At 42.4% G+C, this 26,045-nt stretch overlaps 1 protein-coding gene across 3 annotated transcripts in view; it reads left to right on the forward strand.

Annotated features, from left to right (window-relative positions):
- The window catches only part of BANP (BTG3 associated nuclear protein), a 278,499-nt gene that overhangs the window by 127,013 nt on the left and 125,441 nt on the right, over positions 1 to 26,045 (forward strand). For all 3 annotated transcript variants that reach the window (XR_016350523.1, XM_075939923.2, XM_089781542.1), the window contains one exon: positions 23,952 to 24,119. Coding sequence is in view for 2 of the 3 variants with exons in the window: in XM_075939923.2 (XP_075796038.1) it covers positions 23,952 to 24,119 (168 nt within the window). In the remaining variant the exon portion in view is untranslated. The remainder of the gene's footprint in view (positions 1 to 23,951; positions 24,120 to 26,045) is intronic.

Genomic DNA, 26,045 nt, shown 5'->3' on the forward strand with positions numbered 1-26,045 from the left:
CAGTCCAGTGGAAAGACAGGGTACAGTTCAAACTCAGTTTTTATATGTAGGTTCCATTAGTTAGGATAAATCTTGATGTGTCCACCTGTGTAAATGAGCGATCATATCTTATCAGCCTCCTGCCTTACTAATAACCCTCTAATGCAGTGGTTCTCAAACTTTGGTCCATGGACCACAGCTGTCTTCCAGGTGGTCCATGGCTCAAGCTCAGCGCGCCTCCTTTCCTCTGCAGTGGGGAGCCCATGCTGGCACTTCAGGCTCTCCCTCCCTCCCTCTGTGAAGTTGGAGTGCCACCGTTGGCTTTCCACTGGAGGGGAACATAAGAACATAAGAACAGCCATACTGGGTCAGACCAAAGGTCCATCTAGCCCAGTATCCTGTCTACCGACAGTGGCCAGCACCAGGTTCCCCAGAGAGGGTGGACCGAAGACAATGATCAAGCGATTTGTCTCCTGCCATCCCTCTCCAGCCTCTGACATACAGAGGCCAAGGACACCATTTTATCCCCTGGCTAATAGCCTTTTATGGACCTAACCTCCATGAAATTATCTAGCTTCTCTTTAAACTCTATTATAGTCCTAGCCTTCACAGCCTCCTCTGGCAAGGAATTCCACAGGTTGACTACACGCTGTGTGAAGAAGAACTTTCTTTTATTAGTTTTAAACCTGCTACCCATTAATTTCATTTGGTGTCCTCTAGTTCTTCTATTATGGGAACTAATAAATAACTTTTCTTTATCAGCCCTCTCTACACCACTCATGATTTTATAGACCTCTATCATATCCCCCCTCAGTCTCCTCTTTTCTAAACTGAAAAGTCCCAGTCGCTTTAACCTCTCCTCAGATGGGACCCATTTCAAACCCCTAATCATTTTAGTTGCCCTTTTCTGAACCCTTTCCAAGGCCAAAATATCTTTTTTGAGGTGAGGAGACCACATCTGTACACAGTATTCAAGATGTGGGCGTACCATAGTTTTATACAGGGGCAGTAAGATATTCTGGGTCTTATTTTCTATCCCTTTCCTAATAATTCCTAGCATCCTATTTGCCTTTTTGACCTCCCCAGTCTTGTGGAGCAATCCAGCTCGCGGGGAATAAACTCAGCGCACAGCGAGGCTCAGCAAGGCTTTCCCTGCTGCTCCCTTTGGCCAGAATCCAGCCAATGGGAGCAATGGGAGGTTGTGCCTGGGAGCGGCGCGGGGTTCAAAGGCAAGTAAATGCCCCCATCCCCTCATGCCCAGACCCCTGCACCCCCAGGCCTCTCATGCACCCCCCTGCCAAGACCCTGCACCTCCACACTGCTTCTGCACCCTCCCCTCCAGCCAGACATGCTATCCCCAGCCCGCTCCTGCATCCTTGCTTGCTGTTCCACCCTCCTCCCTGGCCAGACACCCTACCCCAACCCTCACTTGAACCCTCCCCTTAGCCAGACACCCTACTCCCAGCCCGCTCCTGCACCCACTCTTGCTCCTGCACCCTCTCTGCAGGCCACACATGGTACCTTTCCTTGCTCTTGCCCCCTCTCCCTGACCAGACATTCTACTCCCAGCCTGCTCCTGCACCCTGCCTCCCATACAGACCTAACCCCGTCCTACATCCACCTCCCACCCAGACCTTGCACTCTCAACTCCCCTGTACCCCACCTCCCACCCAGATCCTGCAACCCCATCCCTCTTGCTGGCAGCCCTGTCCCCCACACTGAACCCCCATTTTGTCTCAACACCAGCGCTTGGGTGGGTCCACAAAGTCCATTAACCCTGGAACCCCACAAGAGTAAATCTGGCCTATAACAAGCCCTGAACCTCAGTCCTCCCTGCCCCTCCATCTTCCCTGGTGGAGCTGGAGTGCTAAAAGACTGAGGTATCTCAGTTGGGGACCGCATCAGTGAGGATTGGGGGTTTTTGGAGGTTGTGTGTGGTGGTGATGTTTTTTTGTTTGCTTCTCACCTGTGCGGTCCCAACTGATTTTTCTGTGGGTCAGTGGTCCCCAACCCAAAAAAGATTCCCCACCCTTGCCATAAAGAAAGAAAACATGGAAACCTTTTGTGTTGGACATGAATTAATATTTTACTGTGTGTAAAATAAAGTTTGATATGCTAATCTGTTTAATAATTTAAATTAATATTTCCTTTCTTACTGGTTAAACCATTCTCCCTAGCTGCAGCACTAGCAAAATGGCTCCGGCATAGTTATGTAATTAACAGTGAGTTTCCATTAGCAACTGGTGGTCTTCAGAAAGGCTTGCATTGAGCCCGGTGGGCCATGGACCAAGAAGTTTGAGAACCTCTGCTCTAATGCCTTGCACTATGGTAGAGTAAACCCCACACCTCATTTGGAACTGGAAGTACTCAATTCAGCAGCAGCAGAGGCCTCCCCCCCAAAAAAGAAATATAATACAATACTGTGTTACATGTATACTACTAAAAATGTAAAGGGAAAGTTTTCTGAAAGATTGACAAGGTAAGAAAACTATTTCTGTGCTTGTTTCGTTTAAATTAAAGTGGTTAAAAATAGTATTTGTCTTCTGCATAGAGGTTTCAAAACTGTATTAAGTCAATGTTTTGTTTTGTGTTCAGTACATTTCAAAGTAATGAACATCCTCCATCCCCAAGCTGTTTAGCTTTGAGGATCTACTGTACATAGTATGAGGACATATATCAGGGCTAAAGGAGATTTGGACTTGGTGCTTTAATTGGAGTCAGTTTACCTAACAGAAATAAGCCTGGCTAAAAGGAATGGAGAATGAAAAGATGCACACTTTTATTTATCAGTAACCTTTCCTGGGTTCTAGAGTAGCCCTATGAATTCAGTCTCTCAAGACTGCAATACAAGAAGTCCAGGCAGGAGTTCATGTTGATCCAGATGTGGTTCCTCAGGATGGACCTTTAAGTCTCCCACTGGGTGTGAGTTGCCTTCAAGTATTGTATAAAAAAAGAACAAGTTAAAAATCGCCTAGAAAAGTTAGATGCCTGCAAATCACCAGGGCCTCAAGAAATGCATCCTAGAATACTGAAGGTGCTGATAGAGGAGGTATCTGAGCCTCTAGCGATCATCTTTGGAAAATCATGGGAGACAGGAGAGATTCCAGAGGACTGGAAAAGGGCAAATGTAGTGCCCATCTATAAAAAGGGAAATAAGAACAACCCAGGAAACAGACCAGTTAGTTTAACTTCTGGGGACTGGACTCGATGACAGTCCAGCCAAGATGAACACGTTTTCTCCCTCCTCCTTATGACACCCTTTTAGATATCTGAAAACTGCTATCATGTCCTCCCTCAATCTTCTCTTTTCTAAACTAAACAAACCACTTCTTTCAGCCTTCCATCATAGGTCGTGTTCTCTAGACCTTTAATCATTCTCGTTGCTCTTCTCTGGACACTCTCCAGTTTTTCCACATCTTTCTTGAAATGCGGTGCCCAGAACTGGACACAATACTCCAAATGAGGCCTAACCAGCGCAGAGTAGAGCGGAAAAATGACTTCTTGTGTCTTGCTCACAACACACCTGTTAATGCATCTCAGAATCATGTTTGCTTTTTTTGCAACAGCATCACACTGCTGACTCATAGTCAGCTTGTGGTCCACTATAACCCCTAGAACCCTTTCTGCTGTACTCCTTCCTAGACAGTCGCTTCCCATTCTGTACGTGTAAAACTGATTGTTCCTTCCTAAGTGGAGCACTTCGTATTTGTCTTTATTAAACTTTATCCTCTTTACCTCAGACCATTTCTCCAATTTGTCCAGATCATTTTGAATTCTGACCCTATCCTCCAGAGCAGTCGTAACCCCTCCCAGCTTGGTATCATCTGCAAACTTAATAAGCGTACTTTCTATGCCAATATCAAAATCGTTGATGAAGATATTGAACAGAGCCAGAGCCAAAACAGACTCCTGCGGAACCCCACTAGTTATACCTTTCGAGCAGGATTGTGAACCTACTCTCTACATAACTACTCTCTGAGTATGGTTATCCAGACAGTTATGCACCCACCTTAGAGTAGCCCCATCTAAGTTGTATTTGCCTAGTTTATTGATAAGAATATCATGCAAGACCGTATAAAATGCCTTACTAAAGTCTAGGTATACCACATCCACCGCTTCTCCTTTATCAAAGAAAGCTATCAGATTGGTTTGACATGATTTGCTCTTTACAAATCCATGCTGGCTGTTCCCTATCACCCTGCCACCTTCCAAGTGTTTACAGACGATTTCCTTAATTATTTGCTCCATTATCTTCCCTGGCACAGAAGTTAAACTAACTGGTCTGTAGTTTCCTGGGTTGTTCTTATTTCCCTTTTTATAGATGGGCACTATATTTGCCCTTTTCCAGTCCTGTGGAATCTCTCCTGTCTCCCATGATTTTCCAAAGATGATCGCAAGAGGCTCAGATACCTCCTCTATCAGCTCTACCCTTTATCACCTCCTCCACCATAAAAACCCTCTGGCAGACCCCTGCTTCCATTCCTCCAACTGCTAAAGGGGTAGAGCGATGCTACTTTGCCCCTTCAAAAGGGTACAAGTACTTGTATATGCACTCGCAATCTGGCACCTTGGCAGTGGATGCGGCTAATGCTAAGGAACGCCAGGGTCACCAGGACCCCGCTCCAAAGTCCAAGGACTCTATGAGGTTGGACTTGTTGGAGAGGAAAGAGTACTCATTAGGTTGCCTTCCTTTGAGGGTGGCTAATCAACAGGCGGTGTTGGCCCACTACAATTTTAATACGTGGGTGTCCATGGACAAATTTAAATAGCTCCTCCTCTTGGACTCTAGGTCTGAGTCCGTGGCCTTCAGAGAGGAAGCGAGGGTAATTTCCCAAACTTCCCTTCAGGATCTCTGCATGCCACGGACTCTGCAGTCAGGTCTATGTCAACAGGCATAGTTATGAGGTGGAACTCCTGGCTCCAGGGTTTTGGGATCCCTCCTGAGGACCTTCCTTTTGATGGCTGTGGCTTGTTTGCGGAGCAGATGGAGTCTAGGTGTCATAGTTTGAAGTACACAAGGGTGACATTCAAATCTTTGGGCCTTCACACACCTATAAAACACGGGAGGTGTTTCAAACCAACTCCCCCCTACCCCGCAGATTCGGTCCTTCACGTCAGAGGCAGGAGCAGAATAGAAGGGGTAGTATGTGAAGTTGTTGTCACCCCCAAAGTGTCCATAGTAGAGGGAGTGGCAGTGCTAATAACCAGGCTCAATCTTCTAGGCAGTCACGAGGGCAGGGTACCCGTCACCCCCTCAGATCATACCTCTATGTTTGGGGCAGTGTGTCCCATTTTTACCAGGCCTGGATCTGAGTCCTGACTGACAGGTGAGTTCTAGGCATGGTAAAGATGGGATACTTCATTCACTTTCTGTCTACCCTACCTTCCTATTCCCCTGCCCCATCCATTTTCAGGGCTCCCTCACATTAGCAGCTCCTGCGTCAGGAGGAGCAGATGCTCCTCGAGATAGGAGCAGTGGAAGAGGTCCCTCTACAGTTCAGGGGCATGGGATTCTATTCCCATTATTTCCTTATCCCGAAAGCCAAGAGTGCCCTGCGTCCCATTTTAGACTGATGCAGTTTAAACAAATACCTCAAGAAGTTTTCCATGTGACATCTTTGGCTTCAATTATCCCTTCACTGGATCTGGGAAACTGAAACGCTTTCCTCGATCTGAAGGATGCGTACTTTCATAGAATACTAGGACTGGAAGGGACCTCGAGAGGTCATTGAGTCCAGTCCCCTGCTTTCATGGCAGGACCCAGTACTGTCTAGACCATCCCTGATAGACATTTAACTAACCTACTCTTAAATATCTCCAGAGATGGAGATTCCACAACCTCCTAGGCAATTTATTCCAGTGTTTAACCACCCTGACAGTTAAGAACTTTTTCCTAATGTCCAACCTAAACCTCCCTTGCTGCAGTTTAAGCACATTGCTTCTTGTTCTATCCTCAGAGGCCAGAAAGAACAATTTTTCTCCCTCCTCTTTGTGACACCCTTTTTGATACCTGCTGTCATGTCTAAACAAGCCCAATTCGTTCAGTCTCCCTTCATAGGTCATGTTCTCTAGACCTTTAATCATTCTTGTTGCTCTTCTCTGGACCTTCTCCAATTTCTCCACATCTTTCTTGAAATGTGGAGTCCAGAACTGGACACAACACTCCAACTGAGGCCTCATCAGCGCAGAGCAGAGTGGAAGAATGACTTCTCATGTCTTGCTCACAACACACCTGTTAATGCATCTTAAGATTCATGTGGCCATAGTTTCTGTTCACAGAAGGTTCCTTCATTTCATTTCACTGTATACTCACCCACAACCTGGCACCTTGGTTGGTTCCCACTATGAGTTCTGGGTTCTGCCTTTCGGCCTCTCTGCCCCACCAAGGGTTTTTACAAAGTACATGGCAGTGGTGGTGGTGTTCCTACATTGCAGAGGTGGTTAGGTCTTCTCCTACCTGGATGACGCGGTGGTCAGAGCTCACGTAGAGCTTATCATGGCCATGTTCAGCCAGTGGGTTTGTTGCTGTACCTTCAGAAGTCAACCTTTTCACCCATGCAAGTCATAGGGTTTGTAGGGACATGTTTGGACTCCTTGGCAGCCAGGGCCCTACAGATGGGGTTGGCCAGCATGTACAAGCCGTCTCGCCGCTGTCTGAACAGTGTTAACTGTCCTGATGTCAGTGATAGAGCGTTGGTGGCTGGACCCTTTACATGTGTGCCGAGGGGTTCCGTTTCATACCCCTTGCTCATCCTGACTTTGATTACAGATGCCTTGGTCTTGGGATGGGGCGCACATTTGGGCAGACTCAAGACTCAGGGGTTCTGGTCTTGAGCGGAATGTGCAATGCATATCAATGTAAAGTAGCTCATGGCTGTCTGTTTGGCTTGTCTGACCTTTTTGGGAGAAATAAGGGGGACGTGTGTCAACAACACCACAGCAATGTTTCATATCAACAGACAGGGAGGTGCTCGCTCTATTCCCCTGTACAAGGAGGCGATGTCGCTGTGGGAGTTGTGTGGGGGCAGCGAGATGTACCTACTGACCTCGTATCTGCTGGATTATCAGAATTCATTGAAGGACTACCTCAGCTGCTTGTTTCAAATGCAAGAGTGGTCCCTCGTGTAGGAGGTTGCATAGGCCCTTCTCCAGGTTTGGGGTTGTCCCGATCTGGACTTCTTTGCTACAAAGAGGAACAGGAAGTGCAGAGCCTTCTGTTGCTACCTGGGCAGCAGCAAGGGCTCTTTGGGTGATGCCTTCCAAATTCATTGTGGGGGAAGGGCCTTTTGTATGTGTTTTCTGCCCTTCTTCTTGATCCCCAAAGTGTTGACCAAGGTCTGCAAAGACAGAGTAGACTTCATTTTGATAGCCCCAGTCTGGCCCAGGCAACATTGGTACACGAGGCTCCATCAGCTGTTGGTAGCACCTCCAATCCCCCTCTCCTTGTTCCTGGGCTTCTTGTCCCAGAACCATGACCCATTACTGCACCCCAACCTCCACACTTTATACCTGACAGCCTGGACGCTCCCTGGTTGAGCTCATTGGAGCAGCAATGCTCGGAGGGAATCAGGGAAGTGTGGTAGATAGTAGGAAGCCTTCCATGTGGGCTACATATGGTTTCAAGTGGAAGAGGTTTGCCTTGTGGGCTTTACAGAGGGGCACCCAGTGTTGCAGGCTTCGGTTCCATTTGTTTTGGAGAACCTTGTGGGGCTAAAACAACAGGGGTTGGTGATGTCATCCTTTAAGGTGCACCTGGCCATGATATTGGCTTTCCACCCTGGGTCGGGGGCTGTTCGATCTTTATAGATCACTTGGTGAGCAGGTTAGTTAAGGAATTGGATAGACTGTACCCTCATGTGCGGGACCCAGTACCAGTGTTCCCTCTAAGCTGCTCGGCAACACAGCTTTACAGGTCATTAATCAGCCCCTCCAAGCTGGAGGGTTAGGGCTCCGTGCATGGAGCTGACTGACTGCGCGGGGCTGATTAATGACCTGTAAAGCTTAGAGGGACCACTATAAGTACCCTAAGGGGATTTAAACATAATTTTGTCGAAGTTAGTGTCTCCTCTATTTGAGCCATTAACTACTTGTTTTTTATTGTATTTGTCAATTAAAGTTGTATTTTTGGTGGCCATTACTTTGGCCAGATGGGTTTCCAAACTAAAAGCAAGAATGCTGGAACCTCCTTATACCGTTTTTGTTAAAGATAAGGTTCAATTGAGACCCCATCCTTTGTTCCTCCTGAAAGTAGTTTCTCTGTTTCGTGTGTTCAGAACATTTTTCTACCCGTGTTTCGTCCTAAGTCCCACTTTATCCCCTGGGACAGGTCCCTACGTTCCCTGGATGTCAGGTGTGCCATAGCTTTTTACCTGGAACATACTAAGCCATTCAGGAGGTCAAATCAGTTGTTTGTTACAAAAGCAGAAAGGATGAAAGGATTGCCTGTTACTGCCCAGAGGATATCCTCCTGGATCATGGGGTATATTTTGACTTGTTACGAATTAGTGAAGGTGCCAGCCCCTCAGCTGTCTGCCCATTCATCTCGGGCACAGGCCTCATCAGTGGCCTTTCTGGCACATATCCCCATCCAAGACATTTGTGCACGAGCGGCCGTCATCCTCAGTGCACACATTTACATCCCACTATGCCATCCAATGCCATGCCCGAGAGGATGCTGCATTTGGAAGGGTAGTGCTGCAGACTGCAGATCGGTGATCTCCGACTCCTCTGTCAGATAGCTGCTTGGGAATCACCTACATTGGGATGCACTCGAGCAATCACTCGAAGAAGAAAAGACGGTTACCTTTTGTAACTGGTGTTCTTCGAGATGTGTTGCTCAAGTCCATTCCAAAACCCTCCCACCTCCCCTTTGTTGGCATTACTTCCTGCAACAAGGAACTGAGGGAGAGAGTGGTTGGCAGGGTGCTATAAACCTAGCCAGACTGGTGGCACTCTAGGGGTCTCCCCTACTGACCTACGGTATCCAGCTAGGGAAAATCTTCCTGGCAACTGTGCATATGGCACACATGCACTTAAATTGGAATGGATATGAGCAACACATCTTGAAGAACACCAGTTACGAAAGGTAACTGTATTTTTCCCAGTATGCTTTGCTTTTTAAAGGTGCATACACAGAGTAATAATAGCATGTTTTGTGAGTCTCTCTTTAAGCTTGAGAGAATCTGAGTCTGTTGCAATCCCAGCTGTTTAGTGTGTGTTCTCCTGCACTGGTGAGCTATTTTTAAGGCAGCAGGAAGTGCTTTTAGAGGGAGATTTGAACTATGGCTGTTTGAAGGCACCCCATTAATTCCACCTGCCACCTTCAAAGCTTTTGTTGTTGTCCAATGTCAGAGTCTTCCTTTTTGTCTGTGTTAGGTCACAGTTGTGAGGTAGAGCAGTGCCATTATCTCCATTTTACAGATGGGGAACTGAGACAGAGAGATGAAGTGCCTTCCTAAGATTATACAGGAAGTCTGTGGCAGAGAAGAGAATGGAACCAGGTCTCCTGAACCCCCTTGAGAGTGCCCTAACCACAGCTATGATCTCCCTTTCTTAATGATAGGCTAACAGCATCTGAGTCATGGTTCACTCTTGGGGCATGCTCTGTGGATGCCCCGTTAGCAATGGTATTCACTAACAAAGAAGACTAGAAAGGAAAAAAGAGGTGATGGCAAGGCTGGCCTCCTCAAATGGATCTTTAAAAGAAAGCGCACTTCCCATTCCTTACAAAGAGTGGCAGAAGTACGACTTCCATTCCAAATGGCTCCTTGTTGGTAAATCAGTGAAATGCTGCCACATAGAGGGAGGTGATAACTCTTTTTTGGGCTAGGCAAGAAGATGGTATGAGAGCCCATCAAGCTTCTCTCAGCACCACGGCTTTAATAAATGGCACCGGTGCTGGCATCTGCTTATAGATTTTATCTAAAATACTATAATTTTATATTGGCCGGTATTCCCCAGTTTTCTCAGTACTTACATGGATTACATTTACTTTTCCTGGCCAATAAACTGAAATGAAGGCATCAATTTTGGGAAATAAATTATTGGCAGTGGTTTTTTTTCTCTTTACCTCCCTCACTTTCCCTGTTATTTTGCATTGCACTAATGCTGATTTTAATTTTCCACATCTAAACACAACCATTTAGCCAGCCAGTCATGGATATGATGATTTTTAGCTTGAGTGTGCATAATATGTTATCAAGAAGCTATCCATTCATAGACTTGTAGAAGCTAGAGATGGAAAAGCCCTCTGTGGTATTAGATCATATACAGCCTCAGTTTCCAGCCAGTGCAGGGCTGTTCAATACCATCTGTTCTGACTCCAACACTTTGGTTAGACTACTTTTAAATATCTCAAGTGCTAGAAATTCTCTCCCTACACGTATCTTGGGAGGCTGCTCGTGTTGTAAAAGGCTTCAAACTAGGTTATGACCCTACAGATAATTCATGTTTAATCCCCCAAATCCCCACAGATTTTGCATGTCACTCAAGCATGTACAAGATCAGTTTACAATAAGAGGAACAAAGTTTGTGTAGGAAGTGATGATGCTTTTAAACATGAGACTTGGTGCTGCACCTGGATGCTGAGCAAAAGAAGAGGAGGAGGAGGAGGAGGAGGAGGAGGAGGAGTGTTCATTAAAAAAAAAAAATCCAGGAAGCTCTTGCATTTTCTTTTAAGCCCTTACATGCAACCCTCTACTTTGCTGTTCTTTGCCCACTGCATACCTACCATCTCTAATTAATAATATGTAATGTGTTAGAGCCAGAGCTTCTTTACTAATACTATGAAATCTATCCAAAGTTATGAAATTACAAGTAAATTGGAAGTGTGTTTGTATCATAATTGTTCTAATTGCTATGCTTTTGGGGTTAATTCTTCCATATGTGGAGCCTTTCTAGAGTAATGACTGTCTTTTTATTTAGTGTACAGGGCAGTTACTAGAGTAATGGAGGTGACAGTGTTGCTTTAGGGCCTGATTTTAGCACTCACAAGACTATTGACTTTGGTGGGAGCTGGAATTTACTGACTATTTCTCACGCTGAGGTTTTGAATAAGCAAAATATCCTAAAGGTGCTTGAATGGATTCTGGATAAGAAACATTTCCTTAACTATCAAAGGCCTTGTAAATGATGGAACAGTACTTTTATAGCAAGGTTTAGAAGATAGAAAGTGTCTATGAAAACATTTAATCTCATATGTCACTGAGAGAGGAAAATCAGTACATTCACTGAATACAGATTGTTCAGCTGTGCTAGAATTATTGTACATCTCATCTGGAAAATGCATTGCTCTATGCAAGAAAAGGTATGATTTTTGTGAAACACATAAATTGAATTCCAGAAAGTTGCAAAGCCCTTTCTCTCAGGCTTGGAAACTTACCCATTCCCTTTTTGTTTGTTTTTGTTTTTCCGTGAAAGTGTTAAAAAATGAACAGTGGAGATGCTGAAGGCTGATAATGCCACTGCTGGTAAAATGTAAATAAATTCATACGGTGTTCAGATTTCTGTCATGCCAGTTCTTTCCAAACCCACAAGCTCCTTCGGAAGGGGAGAAATTTTTGTTGTTGATTCATAAGCTAGTTTTTCTTGGCGGCATGTATCGTGGCTTTTGCCATCCAGATGGAATTCTGAGACGCTGTGGAAAGGGCTTATGTAACTGGATGTCTCAGAAAGGATTTTAAATTGTGTGCGTGTGTGAATATAAAATATAGTAAAGCGACAAGACCTGTATTTTTCCATGAGATTTGCTGCAGGTTGTGATGTCAGACTAAATTGTGCTGCCTTTTCCAGTATAAAAATAATATTAATTTAATTAGCTTCAGAAACTTAAAAATTACAAAATTTAGATAGCAAAAACTGTATGGAGCATGGCTATTCGCAACAGTTCCTCAGAATCTGAAATATTTGTTTTCACTGAGAAAGCATGGTCATTTCTTCTGTAGGTGACCACTCCAACTTAAACATCAGTCTTTAATTTTAAACTGTGCACAGCCCCACACAGCTGTAAATTCATCAGTTATTTAGATTTATTCCAAGGCAAAACAAAATAACATTTGAGGAACACGGGGGATCTGCTTCTTCAAAAGGATCAAATGCAGAAAATAAGCTCTCTTTCATCCAGATCATAAATGGATGCTGTGATATCAATACACGCAGGTCAGTAAGGCAAATGTAATGACAGTTTTTTGTGGGATGACCTTCTTGAAAAATACTTTAGAGAGTAATGGTTAATTGAGAAGGTGACAATGTATAAGTTTTGCTTGCTTGCTGTTTTAAAGCACATTTGGGGAAGGCTAAAGCAAGGAACAGTTGGAAGTATCTTGCAATTCTTAACACTGTTAAAAACCATTGCAAAAGTGAAGATATTTTGAAGTTCATTTCAATCTGCCTTGAAAATGTTTCTGTTCTAGTCAGTAAAAGTGGCTTTGATCTAGTATTATTTGATCAATTTATAATTGTTTAGATACAAGAATCTATAGAGTAACACTGCATAGGTATACTTGAATCCTGATAATATATGTATTTGACAAAAGGAAATAAAATGTGAATATTTTGTTCATTTAGAGGCAACTTCTATTCTATCCCATGAATTCTTGCAGCTGCAAGATGCACATCAGAGACTGTTTGGGCAGGGTGCTGCAAAAGAAAGGGTAGAGGTGTATGGTGGAAGGGGGGGAATTTTTGTGTTTTGTAGTAGGGATGTAATAGCAGCCTGGCTCAGTCCTGGCTTGTGCCGGGTCCGGGACCTATCCCTGCTGCAGCTCTGCATTTGGAGCAGGCAGCCCAGCTATGTTCCAGCTTGAGCCAGGTCTGGAAGCTCAGAACCCCCACCTGGACAGTGGCTGCAGTGCGGGGCAATAGGCAGACAGCCCACAAAAGGAGGTGGGTTTTAAAGTGCCTTCTCTTGTGGACCAGCTCCTGCCAGAGGCAGCAGCACGGAGTAGCAGGGGGCTCCTCAGGAGTGTGGCCAGAGCGTACTGACTGCAGGCCCTACCCTCGGGGACTATAGAATAGTCGACTAACCAATAAGAATTCATGAGGTTAATCAACTTTTCAATTAACCAATATTTAAGATTCCTATTTTGGGGGACTGATCTTTGTGGGCTCTAAGGGCAGTGAACCACTATTTCATTTTATTTTTGTTATTCTAACTTTTGTTTGGAACACCTCAAGTCTTGGACAGATGAACGTTTTCATTTCTCTATAAATCAAAATATATCAATTTTAAAAGGTATAACTTATGTTACTAGTGAAACCAGGATTTGTTTAAAAAAATGAAAAAATATTCCAACATATTGGGAGTAGTAGGTAGTTTGCCTTGTTTTGTTAGCTTTTTTCTTTTTTAAAAAAATGCAGATGCTGGCTTTTAAAATGTGGTAATGTGTGTCTGTGCAAGAATTCAGTGCAGAGGGAGATTAGGGGTTTGTGGAGTCCTAGTCTAGAGCAAGTGGCCTGCAGTCCCCCTGCCTCCTAGTGTTCCTGCCAGGGAAATGGGGTTGGGGAGCAGGGCCTTCCTCTGCCCCGGTGCTCCTGCCAGGGAGCTGGGTTGGAGCACAGGAGCTTCCTGTGTCTGCCCAGTGTACCTGCTGGGGTGTGGGGACTGACTTGACTGCCTGCCAGGAGTGCTGGGTGGCCAAGGGAAGTGGGGAAAGCGCCATGACCTGACTCCACATGCAGATGGAGTGACTTGGTGCACAGAACTCCCATTTTTGCAGGGATCCCAACTGGCTAAGACTCCTGGACACAGGCCCGATTGGCCCAGTGGCTAATCTTCCACTTGTCCAGTGGGTAACGGGTACCAACATTTGAGTCAAGTGGCTTTAGTTTGTGGTTCACTCGATGTCATGCTCACCCATCCAAATGTTGCTTTGCATGGTTTGAAAACCTTTGCTTTGGTATGATTTATTTCCGCTTTTAGAAATTAAATGACTGTGATACTCATATCACATGGACCTACAGCAACTCTGTAGCTAAGATGTAACTTAGCTTTCCTCGGCCCTGCAGGGTCCTTGGTCATTGCCCTGCTTACTTCTCCTAATGCCAGCCTTGTATTGGCTTAGTAGAAATGGTTCCACATTTACTAAACCTTTTATTCAAAAGAAAAATAGATTTTGGTCAGACAATGTACCAAATAATCACCCCACTTCACTAGTCCATGTATGTAGTAATTCAAAGCTTAAAATATTAGAATCATGGAGTACTAGGACTGGAAGGGACCTCGAGAGGTCATCGAGTCCAGTCCCCTGCCCTCATTGCAGGACCAAATACTGTCTAGACCATCCCTGATAGACATTTATCTAACCTACTCTTAAATATCTCCAGAGATGGGGATTCCACAACCTCCCTGGACAATTTATTCCATTGTTTGACCACCTTGACAGGAAGTTTTTCCTAATGTCCAACCTAAACCTCCCTTGCTGCAGTTTAAGCCCATTGCTTCTTGTTCTATCCTCAGAGGCCAAGATGAACAAGTTTTTTCCCTCCTCCTTATGACACCCTTTTAGATACCTGAAAACTGCTATCATGTCCCCCCCTCAATCTTCTCTTTTCTAAACTAAACAAACCCAATTCCTTCAGCCTTCCCTCATAGGTCATGTTCTCTAGACCTTTAATCATTCTCGTTGCTCTTCTCTGGACCCTCTCCAATTTTTCCACATCTTTCTTGAAATGCGGTGCCCAGAACTGGACACAATACTCCAAATGAGGCCTAACCAGCGCAGAGTAGAGCGGAAGAATGACTTCTCGTGTCTTGCTCACAACACACCTGTTAATACATCCCAGAATCATGTTTGCTTTCTTTGCAACAGCATCACACTGGTGACTCATATTCAACTTGTGGTCCACTATAACCCCTAGATCCCTTTCTGACGTACTCCTTCCTAGACAGTCACTTCCCATTCTGTATGTGTGAAACGGATTGTTCCCTCCTAAGTGGAGCACTTTGCATTTGTCCTTATTAAACTTCATCCTCTTTACCTCAGACCATTTCTCCAATTTGTCCAGGTCATTTTGAATTATGACCCTATCCTCCAGATTAGTCGCAACCCCTCCCAGCTTGGTATCATCTGCAAACTTAATAAGCGTATTTTCTATGCCAATATCTAAATCGCTGATGAAGATATTGAACAGAGCCGTCCCAAAACAGACCCCTGCGGAACCCCACTTGTTATGCCTTTCCAGCAGGATTGTGAACCATTAATAACTACTTTCTGAGTACGGTTATCCAGCCAGTTATGCACCCACCTTCTAGTAGCCCCATCTAAGTTGTATTTACCTAGTTTATTGATAAGAATATCATGCGAGACCGTATCAAACACCTTACTAAAGTCTAGGTATACCACATCCACCGCTTCTCCCTTATCCACAAGACTCGTTATCCTATCAATAAAAGCTATCAGATTGGTTTGACACGATTTGTTCTTTACAAATCCATGCTGTCTGTTCCTTATCATCTTGCCACTTTCCAAGTGTTTACAGACGATTTCCTTAATTATTTGCTCCATTATCTTCCCTGGCACAAAAGTTAAACTAACTGGTCTGTAGTTTCCTGGGTTGTTCTTATTTCCCTTTTTATAGATGGGCACTATATTTGCCCTTTTCCAGTCCTGTGGAATCTCTCCTGTCTCCCATGATTTTCCAAAGATGATCGCTAGAGGCTCAGCTACCTTCTCTATCAGCTCTTTGAGTATTCGAGGATGCATTTCATCAGGCCCTGGTGACTTGCAGGCATCTAACTTTTCTAGGTGATTTTTAACTTGTTCTTTTTTTATTTTACCTTCTAAAATTACCCCCTTTCTACTAGCATTCACTATGTTAGGCATTCCTACAGACTTCTCGGTAAAGACTGAAATGAAGAAGTCATTGAGCATCTCTGCCATTTCCAAGTTTCCTGTTACTGTTTCTCCCTCCTCACTGACCAGTGGGCCTACCTTCTCCTTGGTCTTCCTCTTGCTTCTAATGTATTTATAAAAAGTCTTTTTGTTTCCTTTTATTCCCTGTAGCTAGTTTGAGCTCATTCTGTGCCTTTGCCTTTCTAATCTTGCCCTGCATTCCTGTGTTGTTTGCCTATATTCATCCTTTGTAATTTGTCCTACTTTCCATTTTTTATATGACTCCTTTTTTTATTTTTAGATCATTCAAGATCTCATGGTTAAGCCAAAGTGCTCTTTTGTCCTCTCTGAGCTTACCAAAATCCCCCTTCCTGAAATCCATTGTCTCTATTTTGCTGTTCTCCCTTCTACCTTTCCTTAGAATTGTGAACTCTATGATTTCATGATCACTTTCACCCAACCTGCCTTCCACTTTCAAATTCTCAACTAGTTCCTCCATATTTGTTAGGATCAAATCTAGAACAGCTTTCTCCCTGGTAGCTTTTTCAACCTTCTGAAATATAAATGTTTGACTTTGTTTTCATCCACTTCTGGTCAATTTTTTATTTAAAAAAAAAAGTGCATCTTTTAAATTTCTAGTTTGACAATCTCCCTTTATTCCAGAAGTTTGAAAACCAGATTGGAATTGTGAAAAGAAAACATTTGACCTTTATTTATAGATTAAAATATATATTTGTTTACATTTATAAAAATGCACCTGTGTAGTGCTCATGGTGTATATATATTTATTATATGTTAAAAAAAAAGAAATCCCATTGTTATTAAGCTCAGTGACTGGTAAATATGGAACTCTATTAGATACCTGAATATGATACAAATATAAACATTCTTATCTTTAATTTTCTTAAGTATCCTATATGTATAGTGTATCGGCAGGATTCTTAAATTGACAGTATTTATAAATAAGAAGCAAAGGCAACTAGTGTCACGAATCCTTCTAATTTTATGATTAAGAAATTACTTGTTGGTATCAATCTTTGTGTTTTAGGAGATAAACTATTACATTGCTTTTTCTCATATTATAATTGCATTCTCTTCATACAATTGTTCCTAAATATGTCCCTTTCTTTACAATTTAATGCTTGCTGCAGATTGCTTTCTCTGCTGAATAATTTCTAACTTTTAAAGAAATAAGAGGACTATTCTTGTGCATGTACTTAAAAAAAGTGTCCACTTTACTCCATATATTGCACATCAGGTATCTGCAGAACTGGAAAGTTTATGTTGTTTGTACATGCAGCCTGTGAACAGAATATTTTTCTAATTTTCATGGATATGGTCAGGCCATCTATAAAATCTTCCAAAACATTTTTTCTGACCTATGCAAACATGGTAAAGAAGAAACCTTCTACTTTTGAAATTATGTTGAATCCTGTTTCATTTAAGTCACATTTTAACTTTTATATAAATGCTTCCCAAATTAGAATTCAAATTGAATCTCAAATTATAATTCATAAATAGACTTGTATTTTCCCCTCAAAGAGTTAATAAGAAACTCTGGTCTAGTATTAGATATATATTTTTTTAGTTCCCTGGACAGTTTATTTTCTTTCCTGTCTTTTGTTTAGTGTGACAGGACCATTTGTTTTGTGACTTATTGAAAAAAAAATTGTATACTGGAGGCGAACCAAATGGCTTTCTCTGTGTATTTCCAAGAACCAAGAAGTGCTGTATGAATCCTTTGTGCAGATCCTTTTGTCTCCTATGCTGCTGCTATCTGAACCATAGAAACTGGTCAAGGTCTTAGCTCAGTCTTTTATTAACTTGTATTTCGAGTCTCGTATGTATTTAGATAATTTTGTTTAGAAAGTCGGGTTCCCAAAGAAAGCAAACATTGGACCCTTAATGTTTAAAAACAATCTCTTCCTTTGTTTTGAAAATTACCATTAACCGTTCATAGCCATAAAGGAAAGGAAAATACATTCATGTGACATTAGCTCTCTTTCTATATTTAAGAGTGTAAGTCCATTTGTTCAAGAACTCCTCCTTCATGGTAAGAGCTAAGGCCACCAAATTTAGTATGCAGGTTCTTCTTCTCCTAACTTAAAGCAAGATCAGAGTTTGGTTTTTGCTAGGACAACCAGAAGCCCCAAGAAAAGGACAGTTTTCCATCCATTACATGAAAAGGGAGGAGCTGCTGTTTGGAGGGACATGATGTGAGTGTGGCCATTGGGGGCAGCTCTATCACCAAAGGAGTGGCTAGCAGGGCTCGGGCTCCACCTTCTTGCCTGCCAGCACACTGGTAAGTAGTCCCCACCTCTGGCACTTGTCCACTGTGATGGGAAGGAGAAAAAAGGCCCCTGGTGGCTGGGAGGGTTTGGAAGGAGGAGACAGCAGGTCCCTGGCAGGCTGGCGAGGCCTTGGGGGGAGACAACAGGCTCAGGTCTGAGGTGCTCTTGCGTAGCTGTAAGCCTTCTACCCAGGCAACATACTTCGTAAAGTGGAAACGTTTTTCATTCTGGTCCACTCAACAGGGAGTCCTCCTGTGGCAGGCACCTATCCCCCTTGTGCTTGATTATCTCTTGCATCTAAAGCACCAGAACCTAGCTATTTCATATATTAGGGCCCACTGTGCATCTGGTGGAAGGAGGTAAATCAGTTTTTTGAAACCCAATGATCGGGAGGTTGTTAAAGGGTTGGTCAGGTTGTTCTCTCAGGTCAAGGACCCGAGTCCTCCCTGGTATCTGACCCTGGTCCTTTGTGAGCTCATGGACCCCTGTTCAAGCCCCTAGGAACCTGCTCCTTTTTGTGTGTCTCATGGAAAGAGGTCTTTCTGGAGGCCATAATGTCAGTCAAACAGATCTCTGAGTTCTCACTTCAGAATCACCATACACTGTCTCTTTCAAAGACAAAGTACAATTACACCCTCACCCACCGGTTCTGCCTAAGGTGGTTTCCTACTTTCATATGAACCAGGACATACTATTGCTGGTTTTGTTTCCTATACCCCAGGTCACCAATAGGGAAAGGGCCCTCCACTCACTGGATGTCTGATGTACCCTAACATTTTACACTGAACGCACGAAGCCATTTTGTAAATCAATGCAACTCTTTATTGCAATAACGAAGAGGACGAAAGGCCTCCCCATATCAGCCCAGAGCCTTTCGTTGTGGATCACATCCTGCATGAGGATATGTTCAGATCTCGTTAAAGTGTCAGCACCGGCCTGAATAGCCCATTCCAAGAGGGCACAGGCCTCTTCCATGGCGTTTTTCACACGAGTCCCTGATCAGGGCGTCTCTCTGGCAGCCATGTCGTCGATCCACACCTTGGTTTTTTCCTGCATTTATTCAGAAATGGATTCTGTTTTCATCTGTACTCTTTGTATTGTGTGAGTGTTCTCCATGCTGCATTTGTCTGTAGCTGTTCTGTTAGAAGCATTTCCCTTACTTACTGAGGGTATGTCTACACTACCTCCCTAGTTCGAACTAGGGTGGTTAATGTAGTCAATCGAAGTTGCAAATGAAGCCCGGGATTTAAATATCCCGGGCTTCATTTGCATCTTGGCGGGCGCCGCCATTTTTAAATCCCCGGTAGTTCGGACTCCGTGCCCGCGGCTACACGCGACACGGAGTAGGTAGTTCGAATTAGGCTTTCTAATTCGAACTACCGTTAGACCTCGAGGTGTAACGGTAGTTCGAATTAGAAAGCCTAATTCGAACTACCTACTCCGTGTCGCGTGTAGCCGCGGGCACGGAGTCCGAACTACCGGGGATTTAAAAATGGCGGCGCCCGCCAAGATGCAAATGAAGCCCGGGATATTTAAATCCCGGGCTTCATTTGCAACTTCGATTGACTACATTAACCACCCTAGTTCGAACTAGGGAGGTAGTGTAGACATACCCTGAGTGATCCCCCTGCTTTTCCAGTGTGGATTTCCCAAGTTAGGAATAGCATTTGTAATAATTTTTATTCCTTTTCTGCCCCTCTCTTTTGAGGGTTGGCATCATCAGAGCTGTAGTCTATATCTACTTGAAATCCTTCACTAATGCTAGTCCTGATGTAGTCAAGTTACTGCTTGAGAACAGAATAGAAGATAGTATATTGTAGTTTTTGCATATTATTATTAATGCTCAGATAGCCATTATTTATACATGAATCCCAGATACATCACATCCCTAATTTTGTTATATTGAGCCATTTTGTTATGGTGAAATTATCCACTTCAGAAGGATTCCATTATACTTCTCTTTAATATTTAGCTAAATGGTACATAGGTAAAATAATGTTCAGATGTATAAGCCTGGATGGTCAATATTTAAATCCAGAATATTACTCTCTTATGAAGTCCCATCTACAGTAGTATGAAGAAATAAACTAAGGGTTAGCATTTCATGCCTACTTTGCATATGCAATTGCCAGTATTGCATAAACAATTATGGTAAATGTGTATGCAAATAAGTTAGAAATGCCATATGACTGTCTCTCCATACCATTTGTATGGCATCCATCACTAAATTATTTCAGTAGGAATTGCATGGTCTAATTGGGTGTGCGCACATGCATGTATGGTTTTGAAAATCTGAGCCCAAAATCTTAAAATCTGCTTCTTGCCCCCTTACCATTGTTTAACTTACTATAAGCTTACCTGGCATTTCCTGGGTCCTTTAGACCAAGGGGCTAGCAGTGTCTGGAGTGTAGGTCAGGAGGCTGTTGGGGGGGGGGAATTTGAGAGTGAGGGTTGGGGACAGGGAGGGGCTCACAGCTGGGGTGGGGGTCCCATCCGGCAGGGCTTTTTCTCTCCCCTCCTGGCTGGCAGGGTTTTTTCTCCCTCCAGCCCCACCTGCTGGCAGGGGCCTTCTCTCTCCCCCCCACTCCAGTGCTGTGGAGCAGAGGACTACTTACCCAGTCTGGTGGCAGACAAGATGGTGGAGCCCCAGTGCTGTTGGCCACTCTCTTGGTGGTGCAGCTGCCTCCAGTGGCCACTCTTTGTATCACATCACTCCAATCTCTGCTTCCTCCCTTTCCATGTTATGGAAAACATTCCCATTCCTGGCACTTCCCACTTTCTTGGCACAACCAACCCCTGACCTTGCTTTAAGTTAAGATAAGAGGAACCTGCATACCAAATGTGGTGGTCCTGGCTCTTACTGTTTAGAAGGAGTTCTTGAACAAACAGACTCACAGATGGACACACAGATGCACACTTCTAAAATATATCTGTTTATAGCAGTAAGGCCTCTTTTCTTTCCTCAACATGGCAAATTCTGAAGCATGCTTAACATACAGCCCCAGTACTCCAACATCTGTTCCCATATGTTCTTGGCATACCAACACTGACTCCCCTGGCATGAGTAGCATGCTGAAACTCTGGTCAACATGTCTCCAACAGCTCATATTGTTTGATTCCTGCTTGTAAAAAGTGACAGCTAGCCTAAGATGTCCCATGAATTACTTAGTAAAACATAAACCTTACTCTGCTGTATTATGGTGCCAATTGTAAATACTTCCTACCCTTTCCCTCAACCCCAGGAGCCACCTGTGGTTTGTTAATTTACTTCAGCTGGAGACAGGGTGCAACCTGAAGAAGTGTTTAAATGTATTTATTAATGAAATTTGCACAGAAGAAAAATATTTGTAAATCCAGGTTTACAAGCATTGATTACTACAGTATGGTTTGTGACAACGTATCTTATCTGGAAAGCCTTGGCACATAGTGACCAACGAGAGATACACAGAGCTAAATCACAGCTGCTTTTACTGGATGCTATTGACAAAAATTATAAACTTATTTTGGTGTATATAGCAGATTGGTTTGTAGGGCACTAGATGACTCTCAAAATGTAGTCTCGGTATTTACAGTATAGTATGTGCTTTCATTTTGCTGACTTCTACAGAAAGGAAAATATTATGCAGCAAAATAGTCTGTCACTTTTCTCCCTCCTTTCTGAGGCAAAATGTAGTAGTTGTAAAACAATCTCGAAAAAGCATATTTGCTGCCATCAGTTGCTGCTGAGAATTTTGAGGACTTTCAGTGCTTCAAGAATGGGCTTTTAAATGCCAATTCTTTCCTGCCTTTAGTTAGATTTCTGTTGTTCATTTTCCAATTGCTCTTGAAACAAATATGCAGCTAATTTAGACCATCAATGAACAGAATCAGTGTTAATAAGATTATGATGGCTTAACGCATACCATAAACCAAAAAGATTATATATAAAAGATGGAAAAATAAGCATATGAACAAGTAAAATTCTACAAGAAGTTCAATTTATTTAAAAATTAAAGGAAACAGTAAATGTTATAATATTTTCAGTCTTGTGAATCTAGAATTTTAGCTCTTGCAGCCCCAGTCTAGCAACACACTTATACACAACTTTAACCAGGCATGAGACGTCTCCTGATTTCAGTGGGACTAAACAAATGCTTGCAGTTAAGCAAATGTTTAAATATTTCACAGGATCAGGGTCTTAAATGAAGGCTTGATGGTAAAAATAGCTGGTTGTTGAGAATAGAGAAAACTTGTGTCAAGAGGGGTGGCATAGCAAACATTTATATGAAAGAATCAGAAATTTAGAGTCAAAATAATGTTCTATATATTGAGCCAGTTGAAAAAGGATATTCAGTTAAGTATATTATTAGCAATCTTTCCCTTAGCAAAGCCTTGTGAACAGGCTGACAAAATAAAAAGCATGAAGGAACCCTAAAGAGAGATTTATTGGTTTAACAAAAACCAATGTTTTTTCAATCTAGGAATTTAGGGTAACCTCACAGTCAGCTGAGATGCATTGGAAACTCAGTCCTGTGTTGCTGGTCATTTTGAGTGATTTAGTTGAGAAGCACCCAACTCCATTTTCTATTAAGAAATTGGACTAATTAGTAGCTGTGAGTTTTGTAATGTTACTCATCATTCAGTAGTTAGATGGGATTTGATTGCAATGTTGCCAAACCCCAAAGTTAAATCATGACTTTGCCCCTCAAAATCATGACATTGTAAAGAAAACAATATATATATATATATATGTTTGCCTTACGGTTTTGAAACTTCAGCATTTATTCTTTCAAGCTTTCAACTGTGAGGGCTAGAAACTTTTTTTTAAATGAAAGCTGAGATTACCATATAATCAGATGACTACAGGCAACTGGGCTTTAAGGAAAACACCAAATATTGCAAGACTTGCAATAAAATCATGAGAGTTGGCAGCACTGTATAGGGAACTCATGAAAATGCTGATAATACCTTATGTATTTCTTTCCCATCATTTTTAACCATCCTGTCCTGGCATCTAACATCATTTCTGTTACAGTTGAAACACAACCCTATGTTTGGTGCTTACTTCTTCTGTTTCTCTTGAAACTAGGCCCATGTTTACTGCAAAGCTTGTGAGCCTGGACTCAGTTTGCAACATAAGCAAATCAATGAGCTTTACTGAAAAATCTTTGTGCAGCTTAACTCACAAGATTTTTTTATTTTTCACAGTGGCCGAGGAAACCAAAATTATCTCTTGAAATGGTTATAATAGGAAGGTGTAAAAGATCTTCCTTAGAATGATTTGACTTGATAGCAGTAGCAACACCTTAAAAAGGCCACGTCCTTCATCTTGTAGTTTACAGTTAGTCAATTTTGAAGAATCAGCAGACATGCTCCAGGAGGCTTTAAGAAAACACTTCAGCTTATATATCAGTCCTGTTAGAGAATTAGTTCTGGCATCTGGTCACCATTAGTTTTAAATACAGCTTTGTTCACATTGGTTCAAGAAGCAGCTCATCTATCACATTTTCAGTACTGTGAATCTCAAACATGATGGTGCCATTTCCACAAATGTACATGACAATTGGGAAATTGCATATACGGGTTGCCAGTTAAATGCACCACTGATCATTTGCACACTTTTAGTTACTTGATTTGTGTGTCTGGTTGCTGTAATTGCACACATTTGCAGTTTTGATAATCTCTGCCGTAGAGCCTTTCCTGTTCCCTGAGGTAGCTCTGAACACTTATCAACAGGTGCTTTTTTATACAAATACCTTCATCTCCATGAATGTCTGACAGTCTTTGCAACTCCATGTAGAGGAGTGTATTTCACACAGAATATGGATTTATATCGTGTCTTATCCTTTTGTGTTTTTCTGTCTCTTTGTAGGTCACCTCTTCTATAAATTTGGAATTACAGAATCCGACTGGTACCGGATCAAGCAGAGCATAGACTCCAAATGCCGGACAGCGTGGCGACGAAAACAGAGAGGCCAGAGTCTTGCAGTGAAAAGTTTCTCAAGGCGAACACCTTCCTCTTCATCTTACAGTGGCTCAGGTAAAAGAACAATCAGAGAAATAGAAATTTCATTTTTTACAAAATATTTGAAAATAAAATTAGATTCCTTTACAATAGGCTCATATGTAGATACTATAAATTGCAGTATCTTTATGTTACCTATGAGGTACAATCTATACTTGAATATAAATTGAGGAAGAGATGATGACGTTTCACGTGATCATTGTGGGATAAGATTGTGGCTTATTGCAGCTTTTCTTGCACGTAAAGTTTAACGTTGATGAACAGAAATATGCATGTGTTTGTGTGTTTTTGGCATGAGATAGAGGAATGGAAACCATCCATCACACCATCAATAAATATGTTCCTGTTTTGAAATGAGAATTGTAACCAGTTTCAGTAAGTAAGAAACATAATGGTTTCAATGGGTTACATACTTATGTCTCAATTCATTTCTGCAATAATATTCAGGCTTGACTACCTCTTCCCCAACTCTAAACAAAAATTTTGGCTCTTTAAATACAAAATTCTCATATACTAATAATTCATGTGCATGTTCATGCCATTATGTATTACACCCACTATGTTGTAACCAGGTTGTTATGCTTTTTCAGTAGAGACACATATTTATCTGTGATTCAAATTCACAAGAATAAAAACAATACATCTTGTTAAAATCTTTTTCACAGTATATTCATACAGTTTATTAGCATGTTTTAATTTTTTCACAAAATACTTACCTGCTATCCATAAAAATCTAGTAGGCAGTTCTATGTTTCCACATAAATATAGACATGAACAATAATAAAATGAAAAATGTTGACCTAGGAAATAGTCTCACGGGGCATTTTTGGCACATGCTTATATTAAATGCAGTATTGTGGGATGTTTGTACATCATAGATTCAAAGCAGCATTTTGGAGGTGAGCCCAAAGAAGAGGAAGTAAGTTTATTTGCCTCCATGAAGTTTTTGGTTGCATGTTAACACTAACTGCTGTATCTTATGCAAAGAATGTCAAAATCTGTTTTCAATGGACAATTTTATATACTAAAACTTGAAATAATTTCCAGAATTCTCAAATTGAAACAACTAATCTGCATAATGATTACCATAAGCTATATTTATTGGCGGGTCTTTATTTGAAGCTCTCTTTGTAATTGTTTTCTTTATACAAAATGCCTATAGCCATATTGACTAATGTTGGCATTCATTATGGAAAGCTATTAATCATTAATTTACTGGTTGGAAAAATGACCAAGAGTGAGATATAAAGATGCAGGGTGAGAGTATTTTGTCCTCTGAAAGCCTCATATTAACCCAGGAGGCAGTAGTTTCCTATCTAAACAAAACACTGCGCGCGCGCTCTCTCTCTCTCTCTCTCTCTCTCTCTCTCTCTGTCATAGCCTTTAAAGATGTCTTTTTGTCTTGAATGTGTAGAGTTCTACTGAAATATCTGCACATTTAGCTTGCAGGGCAATATGACTCTCTTTGCCAGTGGTGTAGGACACAGTAATAGTAGCCTCTTCACTGTTAAATATGTAGCTCCCCCTCTATACAAAGGCAGGGTAGGGGGCAGATGGGAACTGGTTTGTGCAAGGATCCAGCTTTTAAGCCAGCTCCCCATGAGCACTGACTTCCAGGGAGCCGCCTGACCCCCTGCAATTGCTGCCTCTATATCAGAGGCAGCAGCATGACAGGGAGGAGGGCAGGAGCCGGCTTAAAAACTTAAAAGACAGCTCCCCATGAACACCAGCTCCTGCCTGTTCCCCCACATGTCAATGTGTAACTGCTCAATTGTTCAGTGGTTACATGTTTACATGAGTAAATGCTTTTTAACATCCTTATTATTTGAAGTACCGTGTGAATCCATCAGGTTCCTTCACATCCAGGAATTGTTAACAAAACTGTTAAAAAACAGTAAACTCTAGTCAGGTTATGCTGCTGCTCTGAAAACGTTTGTGCCA

This window comes from Pelodiscus sinensis, chromosome 12 (assembly GCF_052426305.1).
Source record: "Pelodiscus sinensis isolate ZL-2025 chromosome 12, ASM5242630v1, whole genome shotgun sequence".
Taxonomy (NCBI): domain Eukaryota; kingdom Metazoa; phylum Chordata; order Testudines; family Trionychidae; genus Pelodiscus; species Pelodiscus sinensis.